Source organism: Oncorhynchus nerka, linkage group LG6, assembly GCF_034236695.1.
Source record: "Oncorhynchus nerka isolate Pitt River linkage group LG6, Oner_Uvic_2.0, whole genome shotgun sequence".
NCBI classification, from domain to species: Eukaryota; Metazoa; Chordata; class Actinopteri; order Salmoniformes; family Salmonidae; genus Oncorhynchus; species Oncorhynchus nerka.
This window is the reverse complement of record NC_088401.1, coordinates 27,958,520-27,976,883: the sequence shown is the minus strand read 5'-3', so window position 1 is coordinate 27,976,883 and position 18,364 is coordinate 27,958,520. Positions and strand designations below refer to the sequence as shown.

General features: G+C 43.6%; 1 protein-coding gene across 3 annotated transcripts in view; it reads right to left on the bottom strand.

Moving 5' to 3' along the window:
- Window positions 1–17,981, bottom strand: part of prex2 (phosphatidylinositol-3,4,5-trisphosphate-dependent Rac exchange factor 2) — a 232,719-nt gene extending 214,738 nt beyond the window's left edge. For 2 of the 3 annotated variants that reach the window (XM_065019466.1, XM_065019467.1), the window contains exon 1: window positions 17,443–17,977. In XM_065019466.1, coding sequence (XP_064875538.1) covers window positions 17,443–17,601 — 159 coding nt within the window. In that variant the 5' untranslated portion in view covers window positions 17,602–17,977. Of the gene's footprint in view, window positions 1–17,442 lie in introns of all 3 variants that reach the window. The other variant, XM_065019468.1, reaches the window with a different exon arrangement.
- Between the last annotated feature and the right edge of the window lie 383 nt (window positions 17,982–18,364).

Below are 18,364 nucleotides of genomic sequence, written 5' to 3'. Positions count from 1 at the left end.
AAGACACCAAGAGACAACAAAAATACAATTCACACACTATTCATATATACATGTTCATATACTCATATTTACAGATATAAGATCTTTATAAAGACAAATGTTTCTTAAAGAGACTAGAAGAGAAGTAGTCAATGTCTCCTCAACCACGAAAGACTGTCAATGGTTTAGCCAGTAAGTGATAGCTTTGATCCTCGTTGACTCACAGTGGGACGTTTTGGCAGTACATATTCGACATAAGTGCTCGATTTATCAGTCACTAAGTTGAAACTTTTAAGAGCTTTCTTAAAAAGGCTTCAAATAAACTTGATAACATAAAAGTCCCCCACTTATCGGTGTCAACGGACAAACGCCAGACTGCTTACACAGCTGAAATTCTCGCTGAGACAACTGATAACAACAAAGTCATTTGAAGATCAAATCAAATCTGATTTGTCACATGCTTCAGAGACGACAGGTGTAGACTAACAGTGAAATGCTTACTCACGGTTCCATTTCCAACAGTGCAGAGTTAAAGATATAAAATAAAAACTATGAATAGTGACATGAAAAATAAATACACAGTGAATAACAAATAAAAATAAAGAGTAAAAATAACATATATACAGGGAGTACCAGTACCAAGTTGATGTGCAGGGGTACGAGGTAATTGAGGAAGCTATGTACATATAGATAGATGTAAAGTGACTAGACAACAGGATAGATAATAGACAGTAGCAGCAGTACATATGGTGAGTGTGAAAGTGTGTGGTGTCAGTATGTATGTGTGTGTGTGTGGCGTCAGTATGCATGTGTGTGCATGAAATGTGTTTGTGTGTGTGTGTTGGGGTGTCGGTGTAAGTATGTGTGAGTGTGTGGGTAGAGTCAGTGCAAGAGAGTTTGTTTTAAAAAGAGTCAATGCAGGTAGTCCGGGTATCCATTTGATTAGCTATCTAGCAGTCTTGTTTAGAGGTTTTATGGCTTGGGGGTAGAAGATGTTCATGGTCCAGTTGGTTCCAGACTTGATGCGTTGGTACCGCTTGCTGTGCGATAGCAGAGAGAACAGTCTGTGGCTTGGGTGGCTAGAGTCTTTGACAATTTTGGGGGTTTTCCTCTGACACCACCTGCTAGAGGTCCTGGATGGCAGGGAGCTCGGCCTGTGATGTGCTGGGTAGTACACACAACCCTCTGTAGCGCCTTGCAGTCAGATGCCAAGCAGTTGCCATACCAAGTGGTGATGCAGCCAGTCAAGATACTCTCGTTGGTGCAGCTGTAGAACTTTCTGAGGATACGAGGGCCCGTGCCAAATTTTTTCAGCCTCCTGAGAGGGAAGAGACATTGTCGTGCCCTCTTCACAACTGTTGGGGTGTGTGGACCATGATAGATCCTTCGTGACGTAGACACCGAGGAACTTGAAGCTCTCGACCCGCTCCACTGCAGCCCAGTCGATGTGAATGGGGGCGTGCTCGGCACTCCATTTCCTGTAGTCCACGATCAGATCCTCTGTCTTACGGATGTTGAGGGAGAGGTTGTTGTCCTGGCACCACACTGTCAGGTCTCTGACCTCCTCCCTATAGGCTGTCTCATCATCGTCGTGATCAGGACTACCACCATCGTGTCCTCTGCAAACTTGATGGTGTTGGAGTCGTGCACGGCCATGCAGTCCTGGGTGAACAGGGAGTACAGGAGGAGACTGAGCACGCACTGCTGATGGGCCACCGTGTTGAGGGTCAGCGTGGCGGATGTGTTGTTGCCTACCCTCACCAACTGGGGGTGGCCCGTCAGGAAGTCCAGGATCCAGGTGTTCAGTCCCAGGGTCCTTAGCTTAGTGATGAGCTTCGAGGGCACTAGGATGTTGCTAGGCTGGCATTGCAGACGACTCGGCCATGTATTTCAACAGATGGGTCTAGGGGGTAGTACCCCATGCCCACAGTGAAGCGTGCCAGCATGCCAGCCTCGACATTGGAGCCCTTTGTAAGGGTGGATGATGCCAGATTCACAAGTGTCCTCTGAAAAAGGTTGACTCTGACACCAAGTCAACCGTGGAGGGCCCATGAACTGGGTGGGCAGCTGGCAAAGCAGAACCAAAAGATACCCGCTTCTCTACAAAGACCCACCTTCAAGTACAAGATGAGCCCCTAGACACACACACACACACATATATATTTAGAGATGCAAGGGCATCTCTAAAGAGGCTGTGTTTTTCCATAGGATGCGGTGTGTGTGTGCGTGCGTCCGTATGTGTGTGAGATTGCTGGAGTCCTTGCACGTGCCTGTGTGTGTGTGTGTGTGTGTGTGTGTGTGTGTGTGTGTGTGTGACAGGAAACCTGTAGCACAATGTAAAGAAGGGGAGGGCCAGGAAGGAAGGAAGGAAGGAGATCCTGCTTGGGGAGAGGCTGGTCTGGCTGCATGACCACACAGAGACAAAAGCAGAGGAACTCACTCTGACACTCCAGAAAGACTTACCACCGAGGCTGCTTACAGTCACACGAGGGGAAGCAAAATATTCCATGCAAACACCACACACCACAGCATCATGCATTGGTTATCATTTACACCTACATGACTCAAAATCAGTTAAATCGCCAATCTACCACAGCTTACATTCACAAGAGGGGAGGGGGAAGATTCCCAGACCCAGAGGCAAAATATATAGGATCTTCTTTAGACTGTATAGAGTGGGGCAAAAAAGTATTTAGTCAGCCACCAATTGTGCAAGTTCTCCCACTTAAAAATATGAGAGAGGCCTGTAATTTTCATCATAGGTACACTTCAACTATGACAGACAAAATTAGGAAAAAAATCCCCAAAATCACATTGTAGGATTTTTTATGAATTTATTTGCAAATTATGGTGGAAAATAAGTATTTGGTCAATAACAAAAGTTTATCTCAATACTTTGTTATATACCCTTTGTTGGCTATGACAGAGGTAAAATGTTTTCTGTAAGTCTTCACAAGGTTTTCACACACTGTTGCTGGTATTTTGGCCCATTCTTCCATGCAGATCTCCTCTAGAGCAGTGATGTTTTGGGGCTGTTGCTGGGCAACACGGACTTTCAACTCCCTCCAAAGATTTTCTATGGGGTTGAGATCTGGAGACTGGCTAGGCCACTCCAGGACCTTGAAATGCTTCTTACGAAGCCACTCCTTCGTTGCCCGGGCGGTGTGTTTGGGATCATTGTCATGCTGAAAGACCCAGCCACGTTTCATCTTCAATGCCCTTGCTGATGGAAGGAGGTTTTCACTCAAAATCTCATGATACATGGCCCCATTCATTCTTTCCTTTACACGGATCAGTCGTACTGGTCCCTTTGCAGAAAAACAGCCCCAAAGCATGATGTTTCCACCCCCATGCTTCACAGTAGGTATGGTGTTCTTTGGATGCAACTCAGCATTCTTTGTCCTCCAAACACGGCGAGTTGAGTTTTTACCAAAAAGTTATATTTTGGTTTCATCTGACCATATGACATTCTCCCAATCTTCTTCTGGATCATCCAAATGCTCTCTAGCAAACTTCCGACGGGCCTGGACATGTACTAGCTTAAGCAGGGGGACACGTCTGGCACTGCAGGATTTGAGTCCCTGGCGGCGTAGTGTGTTACTGATGGTAGGCTTTGTTACTTTGGTCCCAGCTCTCTGCAGGTCATTCACTAGGTCCCCCCGTGTGGTTCTGGGATTTTTGCTCACCGTTCTTGTGATCATTTTGACCCCACGGGGTGAGATCTTGAGTGGAGCCCCAGATCGAGGGAGATTAGCAGTGGTCTTGTATGTCTTCCATTTCCTAATAATTGCTCCCACAGTTGATTTCTTCAAACCAAGCTGCTTACCTATTGCAGATTCAGTCTTCCTAGCCTGGTGCATGTCTACAATTTTGTTTCTGGTGTCCTTTGACAGCTTTTTGGTCTTGGCCATAGTGGAGTTTGGAGTGTGGCTGTTTGAGGTTGTGGACCGGTGTCTTTTATACTGATAACAGGTGTCTTTTATACTGATAACAAGTTCAAACAGGTGCCATTAATACAGGTAACGAGTGGAGGACAGAGGAGCCTCTTAAAGAAGAAGTTACAGGTCTGTGAGAGCCAGAAATCTTGCTTGTTTGTAGGTGACCAAATACTTATTTTCCACCATAATTTGCAAATAAATTCATTAAAAATCTTACAATGTGATTTTCTGGATTTTTTTCCCTCATTTTGTCTGTCATAGTTGAAGTGTACCTATGATGAAAATTACAGGCCTCTCTCATCTTTTTAAGTGGGAGAACTTGCACAATTGGTGGCTGACTAAATACTTTTTTGCCCCACTGTATATAGGGTCTTCTTTAGAGTGTATATGACTGAATATATAGGGTCTTCTTTTTGCTTGGATGACTGTAGTTAATCTAAGCCATAAATCAAAATCAAATCAAATTTTATTTGTCACATACACATGGTTAGCAGATGTTAATGTGAGTGTAGCGAAATGCTTGTGCTTCTAGTTCCGACAATGCAGTTATAACCAACGAGTAATCTAGCTAACAAATCCAAAACTACTACCTTATACACACAAGTGTAAAGGGATAGAGAATATGTACATAAAGATATATGAATGAGTGATGGTACAGAGCGGCATAGGCAAGATGCAGTAGATGGTATCGAGTACCGTATATACATATGAGATGAGTATGTAAACAAAGTGGCATAGTTCAAAGTGGCTAGTGATACATGTATTACATAAAGATGCAGTAGATGATATAGAGTACAGTATATACGTATACATATGAGATAAATAATGTAGGGTATGTAAACATTATATTAAGTAGCATTGTTTAAAGTGGCTAGTGATATATTTTACATCAATTCCCATTATTAAAGTGGCTGGAGTTGAGTCAGTGTGTTGGCAGCAGCCACTCAATGTTAGTGATCGCTGTTTAACAGTCTGATGGCCTTGAGATAGAAGCTGTTTTTCAGTCTCTAAGTCCCTGCTTTGAAGCACCTGTACTGACCTCGCCTTCTGGATGAAAGCGGGGTGAACAGGCAGTGGCTCGGGTGGTTGTTGTCCTTGATGATCTTTATGGCCTTCCTGTGACATCGGGTGGTGTCCTGGAGGGCAGGTAGTTTGCCCCCGGTGATGCGTTGTGCAGACCTCACGACCCTCTGGAGAGCCTTACGGTTGTGGGCGGAGCAGTTGCCGTACCAGGCGGTGATACAGCCCGACAGGATGCTCTCGATTGTGCATCTGTAGAAGTTTGTGAGTGCTTTTGGTGACAAGCCGAATTTCTTCAGCCTCCTGAGGTTGAAGAGGCGCTGCTGCGCCTACTTCACGATGCTGTCTGTGTGGGTGGACCCATTCAGTTTGTCTGTGATGTGTACGCCGAGGAACTTAAAACTTACTACCCTCTCCACTACTGTTCCATCGATGTGGATAGGGAGGTGTTCCCTCTGCTGTTTCCTGAAGTCCACAATCATCTCCTTAGTTTTGCTGACGTTGAGTGTGAGGTTATTTTCCTGACACCACACTCCGAGGGCCCTCACCTCCTCCCTGTAGGCCGTCTCGTCGTTTTTGGTAATCAAGCCTACCACTGTTGTGTCGTCCGCAAACTTGATGATTGAGTTGGAGGCGTGCGTGGCCACGCAGTCGTGGGTGAACAGGGAGTACAGGAGAGGGCTCAGAACGCACCCTTGTGGGGCCCCAGTGTTGAGGATCAGCGGGGTGGAGATGTTGTTACTCGTCATCAAGCTCGAGACCCAGGGTCTCGACCCCGCCCTGTGCAACTGGGTACTGGACTTCCTGACGGGCCGCCCCCAGGTGGTGAGGGTAGGTAACAACATCTCCACCCCGCTGATCCTCAACACTGGGGCCCCACAAGGGTGCGTTCTGAGCCATGTCTTCATTATCAATGTCTGCAGCTTTGAATCAATGACATTTTTGTAAATGTTTTTTTCCCCACAAAACATTCACAGACAAAAGACAACAGACAAACATCAACGAAATCCCCCCTGCCCAGACCCACACGCTCCCACCGCCTCAATCTCCACGGCTTGAAAGATTCCACATGACCTCAAACTGCACCACTCTGCCCTTCTCTGTCGCCCACACCCTTTCAATATTCAAATAATAATAATGAATGACTCTTCCACCGTCCCAATGATGGACATTCACTTGATTTCCAGTTTTTAAGCAAAAGTTTTCAAAATAATTGACAAGAAACGTACAGTCGAACCCACTGGGTATCTCACCGCACCCTCATATAACATGTCTTGAAATATGTAGACAGGCGGATTAAAAGTCAATTGATATTGTAAAACTTCTGAAGGCCAACTTTCTAACTCTGCCCATAACTTTTGGACTTTATATCACTCCCAGAAGGCATGAATCACTGAGTCGTCACTGTTCGTTTTACACTTAAGACATGACTCTGCCATTGGGCTGTAGAATTTGTGAATTGTGTGTCTTCTATAATAAATTATGTACATTAGTTTCTACTGGATTTAAGCATCCATTTTTGTTAATTGTCATTTTGTTAAAGTTTCAACATTCCCTACAACTCTTGCCAATATCAGTTATTTTTAGGTCTTGGTTCCAATAGTTTGTCAGTTGAGATATGTCAGTTGGATATGCTTTCTGCAAGGATTTATAGAAAACTTACCTATCATACGAGTATTCTTTTCTGTATCAAATAGAAATCCCTCAACGTTGCCCTGATGCCCAAAAGATTTCAGATCAACATTTTGTGTTATAAAACTTTTAAGATGCAAAATGTCTTTGAAAATGTCTATATTGGTTAGTCCAAAATGACTTTTTAATTCTGTCATGGAAATCATTTTATTTCCTGTTACCAAGTCACTTATGGTTTCTATGCCTTTAGTTTTCTATGTGGGCCAATTTATCTGTGAATTCTGAAAAGCTATCCAAAGATTGTTCCATAGGGGTGTGTTTTTAGGGAGTGATAGTGGTTCTTGTAGAATACCTTTCATTTTCTTCCATATTGTTATAGTGTTCTTAACTATGAAGTTGTTCATGTTCTTAGCTCCGTCCTTTGGAAACAGACACATGAAAAGATTCCGGGGATGAGCATGTTCATCTTCAATATGTACTGTACCCACTGTTAACAACAGTCAAATCCTTGGGTGGCATGTTGATACAATTCCAAGGCTGGAAGTTTCATCCCCATACTGTTATTTATCTTCTTGCTCTTTTACACCCCAGTATCTCTACTTGCACATCATCATCTGCACATCTATCACTCCAGTATCAATGCTAAATAGTCATTATTTCGCCTTTATGTCTTATTTATTGCCTTACCTCCCTACTGTTCTACATTTGCGCACACTGTACATAGATTTTTCTATTGTGTTATTGACCGTACGGTTGTTTATGTGTACGTGTTGTTGTTTTTTGTCACACTACTTTGCTTTATCTTGGCCAGGTTGCAGTTGTAAATGAGAACTTGTTCTCAACTGGCCTAACTGGTTAAATAAAGGTGAAATAAAAACATAAAAGGTTAAAACCACCCTCAGACTTTGGGACATGAAAAACGTTCCTTTATACTCTATGAGCTGTCTTATGGCCGAGTATACTTTATTAAAGAATGTCTTTGGTGGGGTACACCTGTGTGTAGATTGATGAGGGACATTTTTTGGGATCCATTTTAGAATAAGGTTGTAACGTAACAAAATGTGGAACAAAGTCTAGGTGTCTGAAAACTTTACGAAAACGGAAAGGATTGCTGTAGATCATGAGTTATTATTTTTCTATTTGCCATTGTCTGTTTGGTTCTACATTAATTTTACAAGGCAGGCATTGTTTTCTCAATATTAGTCAGGTATAATATTGGAGATCATCTGCAAATAAGTTTAGTTTATATTTATGTTTACCCATACTGATAACTGTTACGTTTGGGTCCTGTCTAATTCTTTCTGCAAGCGGTTCAATTACCAGTGCACAGGAGGAGGGAGACAGGACATCCCTGTCTTGTACCCCTTTCTAAAGCAATTTCATCAGATAATGCATTATTTTTGTACATTTTTACTTTAGAATATGTACATAATATGTTTTATTAAATGTATTATTTGAGCTGGAAAGTTGAAGGCATCCAAAGTTTTGAATAGAAAAGGCCATTCACGACGGTTGAAAGCCTTTACGGCATTAACAGCCATTAATGATAAATCTACATCTTGTTTTGTAGCATATTGTATTATACTGAAACATGTTTTGTATTTGTTTGTAATAGGGGTGTGAACGTTTAAACCAAGTTAGGATCCTTAACGTTAAGAAAAATCCTAAAAACAATGTTTTTCCCCCACATAATTAAAACCACAGTGCAGGGCTTCCTGAGTGGTGCAGCAGTCTAAGGCACTAAATCACAGTGCTTTAGGCGTCACTACAGACCCGGGTTCGATCCCAGACTGTGTCACGACCGGGAGTCCCATAGGGCGGCGCACAATTGGCCCTGCGTTGTCCGGGTTAGGAGAGAGTTTGGCCAGGGGGGCTTTACTTGGCTCATTGCACTCTAGCAACTCCTTGTGGTGGGCCGGGCACCTGCAGGCTGACTTCAGTCATCAGTTGAATAGTGTTTCCTCCGACACATTGGTGCAGCTGGCTTATGGGTTAAGCGAGTGGGTGTTAAGAAGAGCAGTTAGGCGGGTCATGTTACGGAGGACGCATGACTCGACCTTCGCGTCTCCTGAGCCCGTCAGGGATATCACAAACAGGGAGTCAATTATTTTTTAAATTCACAGTGCAGTTATGATAAAACATGATTTTTTGTGTTATTGCCTAACTAGACTATGGCTATGAAGGCCTGGGGAAAGTTGTGTAATTTAAATAAAACCAGAGAGGAAGAATTTGTGAGGCATGCAAGACAATTAAGGCATTGTGAGATGCAGATTACGATGACATATGCGCACGGTTCTGCCTGCCCGTCCTCTCTCCCTGGCCTGCCTGCTCTTTCTCTTCTAAATCTTCTTCTAGATTTAATAACCCTGAAGAAAGAAAGCTGTAGGATCAGTCAAGCTGTTATTTAATTCATTTCCATAGAGGCTATTAAAATGTCTATTTATCTTAAATAATTATAACTGGTTTGACATGTACAGTTGAAGTCGGAAGTTTACATACACTTAGGTTGGAGTCATTAAAACTCTGTGCCTTTAAATAGCTTGGCAAATTCCAGAAAATGATGTAATGGCTTTAGAAGGTTCTGATAGGCTAATTGACATCATTTGTGTCAATTGGAGGTGTACCTGTGGATGTATTTCAAGGCCTACCTTCAAACTCAGTGCCTCTTTGCTTGACATCATGGTAAAATCAAAAGAAATCAAGACCTCAGAAAAAAAAAGTCTGGTTCATCCTTGGGAGCAATTTCCAAATGCCTGAAGGTACTACGTTCATCTGTACAAACAATAGTACGCAAGTATAAACACCATGGGACCACGTAGCCGTCACACCGCTCAGGAAGGAGACACATTCTGTCTCCTAGAAATTAATGTACTTTGGTGCGAAAAGTGCAAATCAATCCCAGAACAACAGCAAAGGACGTTGTGAAGATGCTGGAGGAAACAGGTACAAAAGTATCTATATCCACAGTAAAGAGTCCTATATCGACAACCTGAAAGGCCGCTCAGCAAGGAAGAAGCCACTGCTCAAAAACCGCCATAAAAAAGACAGACTACGGTTTGCAAACCTGACAACAAACCTGACTCAGTTACACCAGCTCTGTCAGGAGGAATGGGCCAAAATTCACCCAACTTATTGTTGGAAGCTTATGAAAGCTTCCCCGAAACGTTTGACCCAAGTTAAACACTTTAAAGGCAATGCTAACAAATACTAATTGAGTGTATGTAAACTTCTGACCCACTGGGAATGTGATGAAAGAAATAACAGCTGAAATAAATCGTTCTCTCCACTATTATTCTGACATTTTACATTCTTAAAATAAAAGTGGTGATTCTAACTGACCTAAGACAGGGAATTTTTACTAGGATTAAATGTCAGGAATTGTGGAAAAACTGAGTTTAAATGTATTTGGCTAAGGTGTATGTAAACTTCCGACTTCAACTGTATTATTTTTGTGAGGCCTCAGAGGTGTTTACCAGGTTTATTTACAATAAAATAAATAGCACACTGAGTTTAACCTGTAGTTGTTGGCTCTCTTCAAAAGTAAAAGATCATATTCCTACTTAAGTTCCAAAAATGTATTTTCTTCTTTACCTCGTAAATTAAAGAAAAATAAATCATTAACTCAGATTTAACTCTTGCAGAGTATGAGATTATCATTCTCCTGATGTACACCTTAAAAGCATCCCAAATTATTTTAAGGGTTGGCTTTTCTCTGTCGTATATGTCTACATTTGTAATGGCAAAGGTCTTTATTATTCCGTTTACGCATTTAATACATTTTGAGTCTTGAAGATGCACTCTGTTCATTCTCCATATTCTGTCACTAAGTGTATTTTATTTTGGTGTAATTAAGCATGATACAGGAGAATGATCCAATATCACTATATCATAATAGTTCAATTAAATTAAATATTCATTTGTGAAAAAAATGTAAGTCTCTCATTCTCTAAGAGCTAATGAATAAAACCTCACTGAAAAGTCAGAAGGTAAAACCCCAAGCCACACGGGAAAAAGAGATAGGTATTTACTTAATTAGCCCTGTCCAACATTTTAATTGATAAGGGATCTAGAGGTGCACCTAGTGACGTCTCCACTCTCTCCACTCCAGTGCTCTGCTCTACCAGATAGTTAATCCCTGCAATCATTCAGCTCTGCCAACAGAGACAAATTTAGTCTAGCGCTCAGGTTAGGTTCCAAACACTCACACAGACACACACTAGGGATGGACTCACGACCAATCAGAATGACTCAAATGCACATTGCAGAGATAAACAGCAGAGTTGCTGCTTTTCTTCGATAGTTTGGCTAACAGCAACTACGAAAGAGAAGTCTGATTTTCGCAATGATAGAACTGATTCAGTTACAAAAAAATATTTTCTGGTGAGTGTTTTGCATTGTTCTGTGTCAGGTATTATGGAAACTCCATTAGGTGAGTGCCTGTGATTGCTATTTGAAGTGGGGGAAATAGGACTTTCTGGAGGGCTAAATGCCCAGCAGTATGTTAGCGCAATGCACCGTTATAAAAACTACATACAAAAGTTGGTTTATTAAAATTTTAAATTTCAAATGGTTTAACCTTGCAGGTCAAAATGTTTCACGGATAATGTAATTCAACAACGCTTGTTCATTATTAAAATAGGCCTACAAAATTGTTTCAAAAATGAACCTTAATTCATTTGAATATTAACGTTTGTTCGGATATTCGATTAACCGTGCCCATCCCTAGTTTGCACGCGCACACACACAAACAAACAATCGGACAGTGATACACACAACAGACTTGGAAACACTCCAACTACACACACAACAACTATGGGAAATAAACTTGGGTGGTGATTACATGCTCCTGAACCAGCAGAGGTATGATGAAACCAGTCTATTTATGCCTTGGTTGGTTGGTCGGTTCATTGGCCGGTGTGAGATTAGAATGCAGACAGAGATACCTGCTGCAACTCTTCAGGGCCTCAGAAAGAGGATGGATAGAAAGAAAAGAACCACACAATGTTTTCGCTGTTTTCACACACTGGAGACACTGACCCAATAGAATAAAATAAAAAAAGAGAGGACAGGAGAAAAAACATCTATTCTTTCTCTCACAATCTCTGTGCACACACACACACTCAGATAAAGACACACAGAGTGTGTAACAAGCCTGCTCTAAACCTTGGGAGAAGAGGCTCTGGGCAGAGCTGAGGATAAGATAGAATAAGATAAAGGGATAGAGGGAGGGAGGGAGGATAAAAAAATCCCCCTCCATGAGAACAAATCCTCTGGAAAAGAACCAGCCCTGTGTGTGTGTGTGTGTGTGTGTGTGTGTGTGTGTGTGTGTGTGTGTGTGTGTGTGTGTGTGTCAGGCCTGCCTGATTAGAGAGATAGAGATCTTAATGATGCTGCAAGTAGCACTGGAAAAATACAACTCTCCTTGTCAACAAAGGATGTGTCCCAAATGGCACCCTTTTCACTATGTAGTGCACTTGACCTATAGGCCCTAGTCAAAAGTAGTGCACTATATAGGGAATAGGGTGGCATTTGGGATGCAGTAATAATGGTCGGAACATATGCAGCCGGTGGGACGGCGGGGTGGAGAGAGAGAGAGAGAGAGATCCATTAGCTACGGTTTGGTCCAGTGAGAGTAAAGGGGTGAGAGGGTTACAGATGAGAGGGGTCATAGGTGAAAGCAGGAGAGGGAAAGAGACGAGCAGGGGGAGAATGGAGGGAGAGGTGATAGTATTAGGTAGAGTGGGGGGGTATGGGTGAGCAGCAGGGGAGTTAGAGGTTTCATCAAGAGGGGCAGGGGGTGAGAAGGTGAGAGGTGTAGGGGGTCAGTCTTAGGGCCCTGGGTGATGAGGAGCTACGTGATGTGTGAAGTCAGTGTGCCTATGGGTAATAAACAGGATGGATCCGTTCCTTTGCACTCTTCACGACGTGTGAGTGTTTCTCCTATCTGAGCAGTAGCACACGTTAGCGTGCGTATGTTTTTATCCGAGCGCATGCATGTGTTTTGATTGAGTAGGGACACACTGTATGTCGACATCGTCTGTTGCCGTTTCCAGAACACCAGGGGGCTGGTGGGTCAGGAGGGGGAACGGGGGAGGAATTTAGTGAAGTCTTCAGATTAACCGACAGGAAGGAGAGGAGAACAAGAGGTCACGACACTGGGGTCACTGGATGTCCGTCCAGAGGAGATGGAGCCCCCATCCAAACACGCACACAGACACACACAGTGCTCACCACTGGTCATGTGTGACACACAAAAACAAGATCACCAGCCTGACAGCCCAGTAAACAAACCCAACACAGATTGTGAGAGAGAGATCCGCGTCTGTGTTTTCCTCATCAGCCCTGTTTTCCCGTCTCAGCTCAAAAACGTTCTGATTTACAAGCTTTAATTAATATCAAACTACCACAGGTTTAGCTTTACGGCTTTTCACTGAAGGGAAATGTACTCCGCGGACGACCAAATATACACAGAGCTAAAATAAAGACGTTGATAGAGAGATGAATTATTGAAAAGCCTGCATGGAAAAGTGATTCAGTCAGAGTTTATAGAGTCACATTTAGTTTCACGTCAAATCTCGTTTTACGAGTGGGATTATCAAGGTTTTAAAAACATTACATTTAGGTGGTCAATTTATGGTTCTTTGCGGTTCTACAAGCTGTCGCATCGACAAGGGGGGAGGAAAGGAGGGAGGGCTGCAGAGGGAACCACTAACACAGCAGAGCCTAGGGGAATGTATTACACAGAGAGTTGCTTCTTTGCCTGCATCCTAAAAGGCACCCTATTCTCTACAGAGCCCTATGGGCCATGGTCAAAATTGCATTATAAAGGAGATAGGGTGCCATTTGAGACGCTGTCCTACAAGTCTCACATAAAAGGCTTCCCTTCTCTCCCTCACGACACTCTCTCACTGAAGTGCTTATCATGCAACGGAGTGGGTTTCATTGTCCCCCTCGCTCAAAACCAAAACTGTCAACAATGCCACGGTTACAGCCAGGCCTCCAGAGTACCCAGTAACACAAAAACACCTGCCACAGGAGGAGAAGCACGGGACGCAATCACCAGGAGAGTTTAGTTTACACTCAGTTTACCTTTTCATCCATCCCTTGTTTCCTTCAACGAGATATTTTTTTGGAAAGACCATGTCATTGTCTTGTCCCTCAGTTGTCCAGAATAAACATGGGCTGTGCCACTAATGGCGCCCTATTCCCTGTGGGCCCTGCTCATTTGAGAAACCTCTCTAAAGAGGACCAGGGGACAACATTAAAAAGTCTCCCATGTCGTTTTCCACTGCCCCAGGCCCCAGCTGTAGATAGTGTACTGTGGTTTATTGTATTGTGAAGCCAGGCAGGTCGTGTTAGGGTTCAGTAGTTAGGCAGTGGTCCGAGTCCCAAATGGCACCCCATTCCCCTATATAGGGCTCTGGTTAAAAGTAGTGCACTATGGAGGGGATAGGGTGCCATTTGGGATGCAGTAGCGAGAATCCTTTAGTTTCCTCTGAGCTGAACTCCAGCAGGCAGTTAGCTACTGGCCGGACGGTGTTTTCATTGTTCCCCTGCAATTTTTAACCTCTCAGGAATTCCTGCCTCTACCAGGAAATATGGTTTACAAGAACAGGCACCAAGCCTAGGCATCTACGTCACTAACCTAACCCCATTTCCCCCTGCACCCTCCTGGTAATGTCTTCCCCTTTGCCCCCTTTTACCCCTTTCCCCCCTGGTAGATCCTCCTGGCTCATCCCTCCGGAGTCAGACCGCGACCCCCAAAACAGTCACACATGCCCTCTTGGACCAGAATCTGAAACTGTCTTCCTGTGTTTCCCAAATGGCAGCCTATTCCCTATAGTCAGCTACTTTTGACCAGGACGCATAACCCCTGGCCCGTGTTGAGTAAGAGATGGATATTTGGATGTTAGACATCGATAATCCAGATAATACCAGACCCTTCATGTGAAAGTTCCTCTCAGATTTCCTGCGGTGCAAAAAGGTGTGCGGGCTGGTGAACTTCAGTTCTTTCTCAAAGCCACGTGACGAGAACATGGATTGTTCACTGTTACTGCAGAGTTGAGGGACCTCAAGGATCAGATGCTTGGATGAAGTAAGTAATGCGTAATGAAGAGCATCAGATGAAAATGATCTCTCTCTTCCCAGCCCCAGGGGTGTTATTTCACCCCCAGATGATGACACCCCCCCCACCCCCCACCCCCACACACACACACACATGATAAGAGCGACGAGGAGAAGTAGGCTCATCTCTTTCTCCCTCCCTCCCCATGTCTCAGAGAGGGCACCTTACCTTTCATCAACATCATATGAACCTCTCAGCTTGAACATATTCAGGCCTTGGAGATGGCAAAATGTTACTTGTTTACCACTGAACTGTAAAGCTACAGTAGTTTGGCTGAGCAAATGCGAGGCTGCTTAAAGGAAATATATATGAAAAATGTCATAACTACTTGGAAAAATAGCATAGATGGAAGTATCACTATCGATAACACTGACACGTAAATAAACAAATGTTTGATTTCCTGCCAGTGCTTTAGAGCCAGCTCCTTGAATGAATCCCAGTCACAGCACCATGGGGGGGGAGGCAGGGGTTGCATTCCCAAAAACACAGGACAGAGAGAGGACACTCCCATGCTATTTGTGATTCCCAGATGGCACCCTATTCCCTACTTAGTGTGCTACTTTTGACCAGAACTTGTGCACTATGTAGGGAATGGGGTGCTATTTGAGACATAACCATTGCCTCTATCCATTCCATTCTATCTCAACCCAATTATGGAATGATGGTGGGATGTTTTCTAGGAAGAGACTATTCCAGAAGGATTGCTCTGTATCCAGCTAAAAGTCATTCCTAGTTCCTCGTCTCCCTCTTCTCCCCTCCCTCCCTCCCTCTCTCCTACACCCCCCATCCCACATTTCTCCCTCGATCCCTCGCTCTCCTTCCCTCCCAACATCCCCCTCTCTTTCTCTCCCTCCCTCCATCCATCCATCCCTCTCTCCTTCCCTCCCTCCAGTCCATTGGAGCCATCTGTGGAGCAGAGGGATGGAGGGAGGGAGAGAAAGAAGGAAGGGATTGAAGGAGGGAGAGAAGAAGGCATAGAGGAAGAGGAATGTCTACATACAGAACATGTGGTCTGGGAAATAACCTTCTTAATGACACACATCACAGTGCCTCCAGCCCCCACCCCCACCATACAGGGAAAGCAAATTCTTGGGAAAGTAATGTGGGGGGGGGGCATGTTGGTCAGGATACACAGACACCGTCTAGATCTGGAGCCGTATGTATCAAGTGTCTCAGTGTAGGAGTGCTGATCTAGCATCAGGTCCCTGTTAGTGTCCATGCAATCATATTCAGTGTGATCTTAAATGCAAAACTGATTCTGAATCAACACTCCTACTCTGAGACGCTTGATTACATATGGCCCCAGTCCTGAGTCTGACCAGTGGTTACCTCCCGGGTTGTAAATGACAGGTTCAAAAGCTTCCTTCACATGTATGCAGACTTAATAACACAGTCATAATCACAAGTTATGAAAAGGCCCAGAGTTTTCCTGTTCGGATCTCCTTAGAAAAACTCTGGGACCTTGCTTATGTATTACGTCGCCTTCACTGTCATTAACGTGTCTAGCCAAACATTGTCTAACAAAGTGAGACATAAATAACTCGACAGACAATTAATTTACATTTAGAAAATATGCTAACAGCTTTCTCAAGATGCCTCGCACGCATAGACGGGCATCCAGGACCCAGTGTGCATTTTAAACAGCAGTAGCTTTCCGTCCTTCCTGCCTTTGAGCCTGGCTGTTTTCTTAGTAACACCATTAAGCTGACAGAATGTCATTCTTATGGCCCAGCCAAGTCCTGCATTACCGTTCAGGCCAGGCAGCATCGGGGAGTCCACTCCAGACACACACACACACACACACACACACACACACACACACACACACACACACACACAGTGGTGTGCAAGAGAACAGCTGTGTGCCAGTACGGGTGGTTTTGATTTTAGGTCCACCTGTGTCTCTGTTGGCACCTGTTTTTGTGTGTGTATTGGTTCAGCTTTTGGCAAAGAGCTCAACTCCCAGGTATTTGCTGTGGAGGTTTTCAGACCACTTTTATGGCTGGTATGAGAATCACAATATAATCATCTTCCAAGTTCGATTGATCACCCAGACACTGTGTTCAAGCCACATTCACATTGCATGAAACTTGCAAAGTCCCAGGGAAACTTATAGTTCTAGCAGGTTAATATTTAACTGTGTATAATTTGTAGACACTTAGATATCAGATGAATAGGCCTGCATCTAAATCTCTCAGTGGAGTCTTGTTACAATAAAGGAAGCCTTGTCTTTTAAGTAGCAAATTATAACGATTATAAAGTTGTATTATTGAAAGAATCTGAAAATAGGATTAAACAGTCACACTGGTCTCAGAAAGTCACAGAGAAGAATGCCTTCCTTTATCCCGTTAAAATTGCTGCTTTCCTAATTTCTCACACTTAATCTGAAAAGGTAATCTCCTTTGAGAAGAGGCCTCGGCTACAAACTCTGCAGGAAAGAGACATATGCGGATTTTCTGCTGGTAAACCCTCAACTGAGCTAGATAATGAAACAGTGGTTTACTCTGAGATTGACAAAATGATAGTTTGAGTTTCACCATCAATGAGATTGACAGGCAATGCACGACTCTGGTTTTGAGGTGAACCGCATGAGTTCTGCTGCTTGGGAGTCGGAGGACTCCTATACCCCTTGCATAATAAATAGGCACGTTTGTTATCTGAACCTGTGAGATTTCCTGCAGCAAGCGAATATATCTGGGAGATATTAAATAGGCTACTTCATTAAATAATACAACGTTATGAACTCACTGAAAGGAACTCGAGTGTCCCGACATAATCCCGTTCAGTCTTCAGAAGTTCGTTCAAAACACACACTCTCAGACGTAGCTGTTTCTCCAAATCTTTCCCGCTTTCGCCTTTCCCGTGTTCTCCTTTGCTTTCATCAGTCATGGTGATAACGCAATTCATGAAGGCGATATATTGTCTGCGGAACGTTTGATATTAAAAAGTTTAATTCAATTGTTGCCGGAAAAAAGTTTGCAACATGGTTTAAAAGTGGAGGTGAATCTCCATTCACTCACTCTCTGCGGTGCAAACGCACTCAGTCCAATGAATAAAAGGCCCTTTATAACACACTGTACGAAACAACAAAAACAAAAAAAATCAATTTGACAACTTCGCGGCTATAAACGCTCAAATTTCACGATCAAATGCGGAGACCCTCGCTTAGTTTCACACGCCTGCCTGACTGAGAGAAAGGAAACACAACAGCGGTACGCCTCTGGACATCAGTCAAACTACTTGACTCCTGTTTAGACCTTCATCCCAGTTCCAGCCTCCCAACTCATTCTCGCTCTTCCACCCATAGAGATAGTTAGACGACGCAACAGTGTATATGTCGTATTGTGGAGTCTATGAGCAGTGGCAGGGCCAACTCCATTTTAAAATAGTACATTTTCTTCTTCTACAGTTTCTATGGGATTGTAAACAAACTGAAAGGGTGCATACTACCACCTGGAGTGTGTTGTTTGAAATGGTATGAAGCCAAGGTCGGTGATTTGCTGCAAAGTGGAATGTTTTCTCACAAGTATAACCCCCCCCCATGACCTGGATGGACCTGGATGGAATTATGTCATCCTTCCTTAACCCATAGAAAGTCCCACCCAGTTGACTAATTCAAAATGGTGAAAGTCCTCAATTGCGCTGATAAAATAGGCTTTTGTGCACTAGA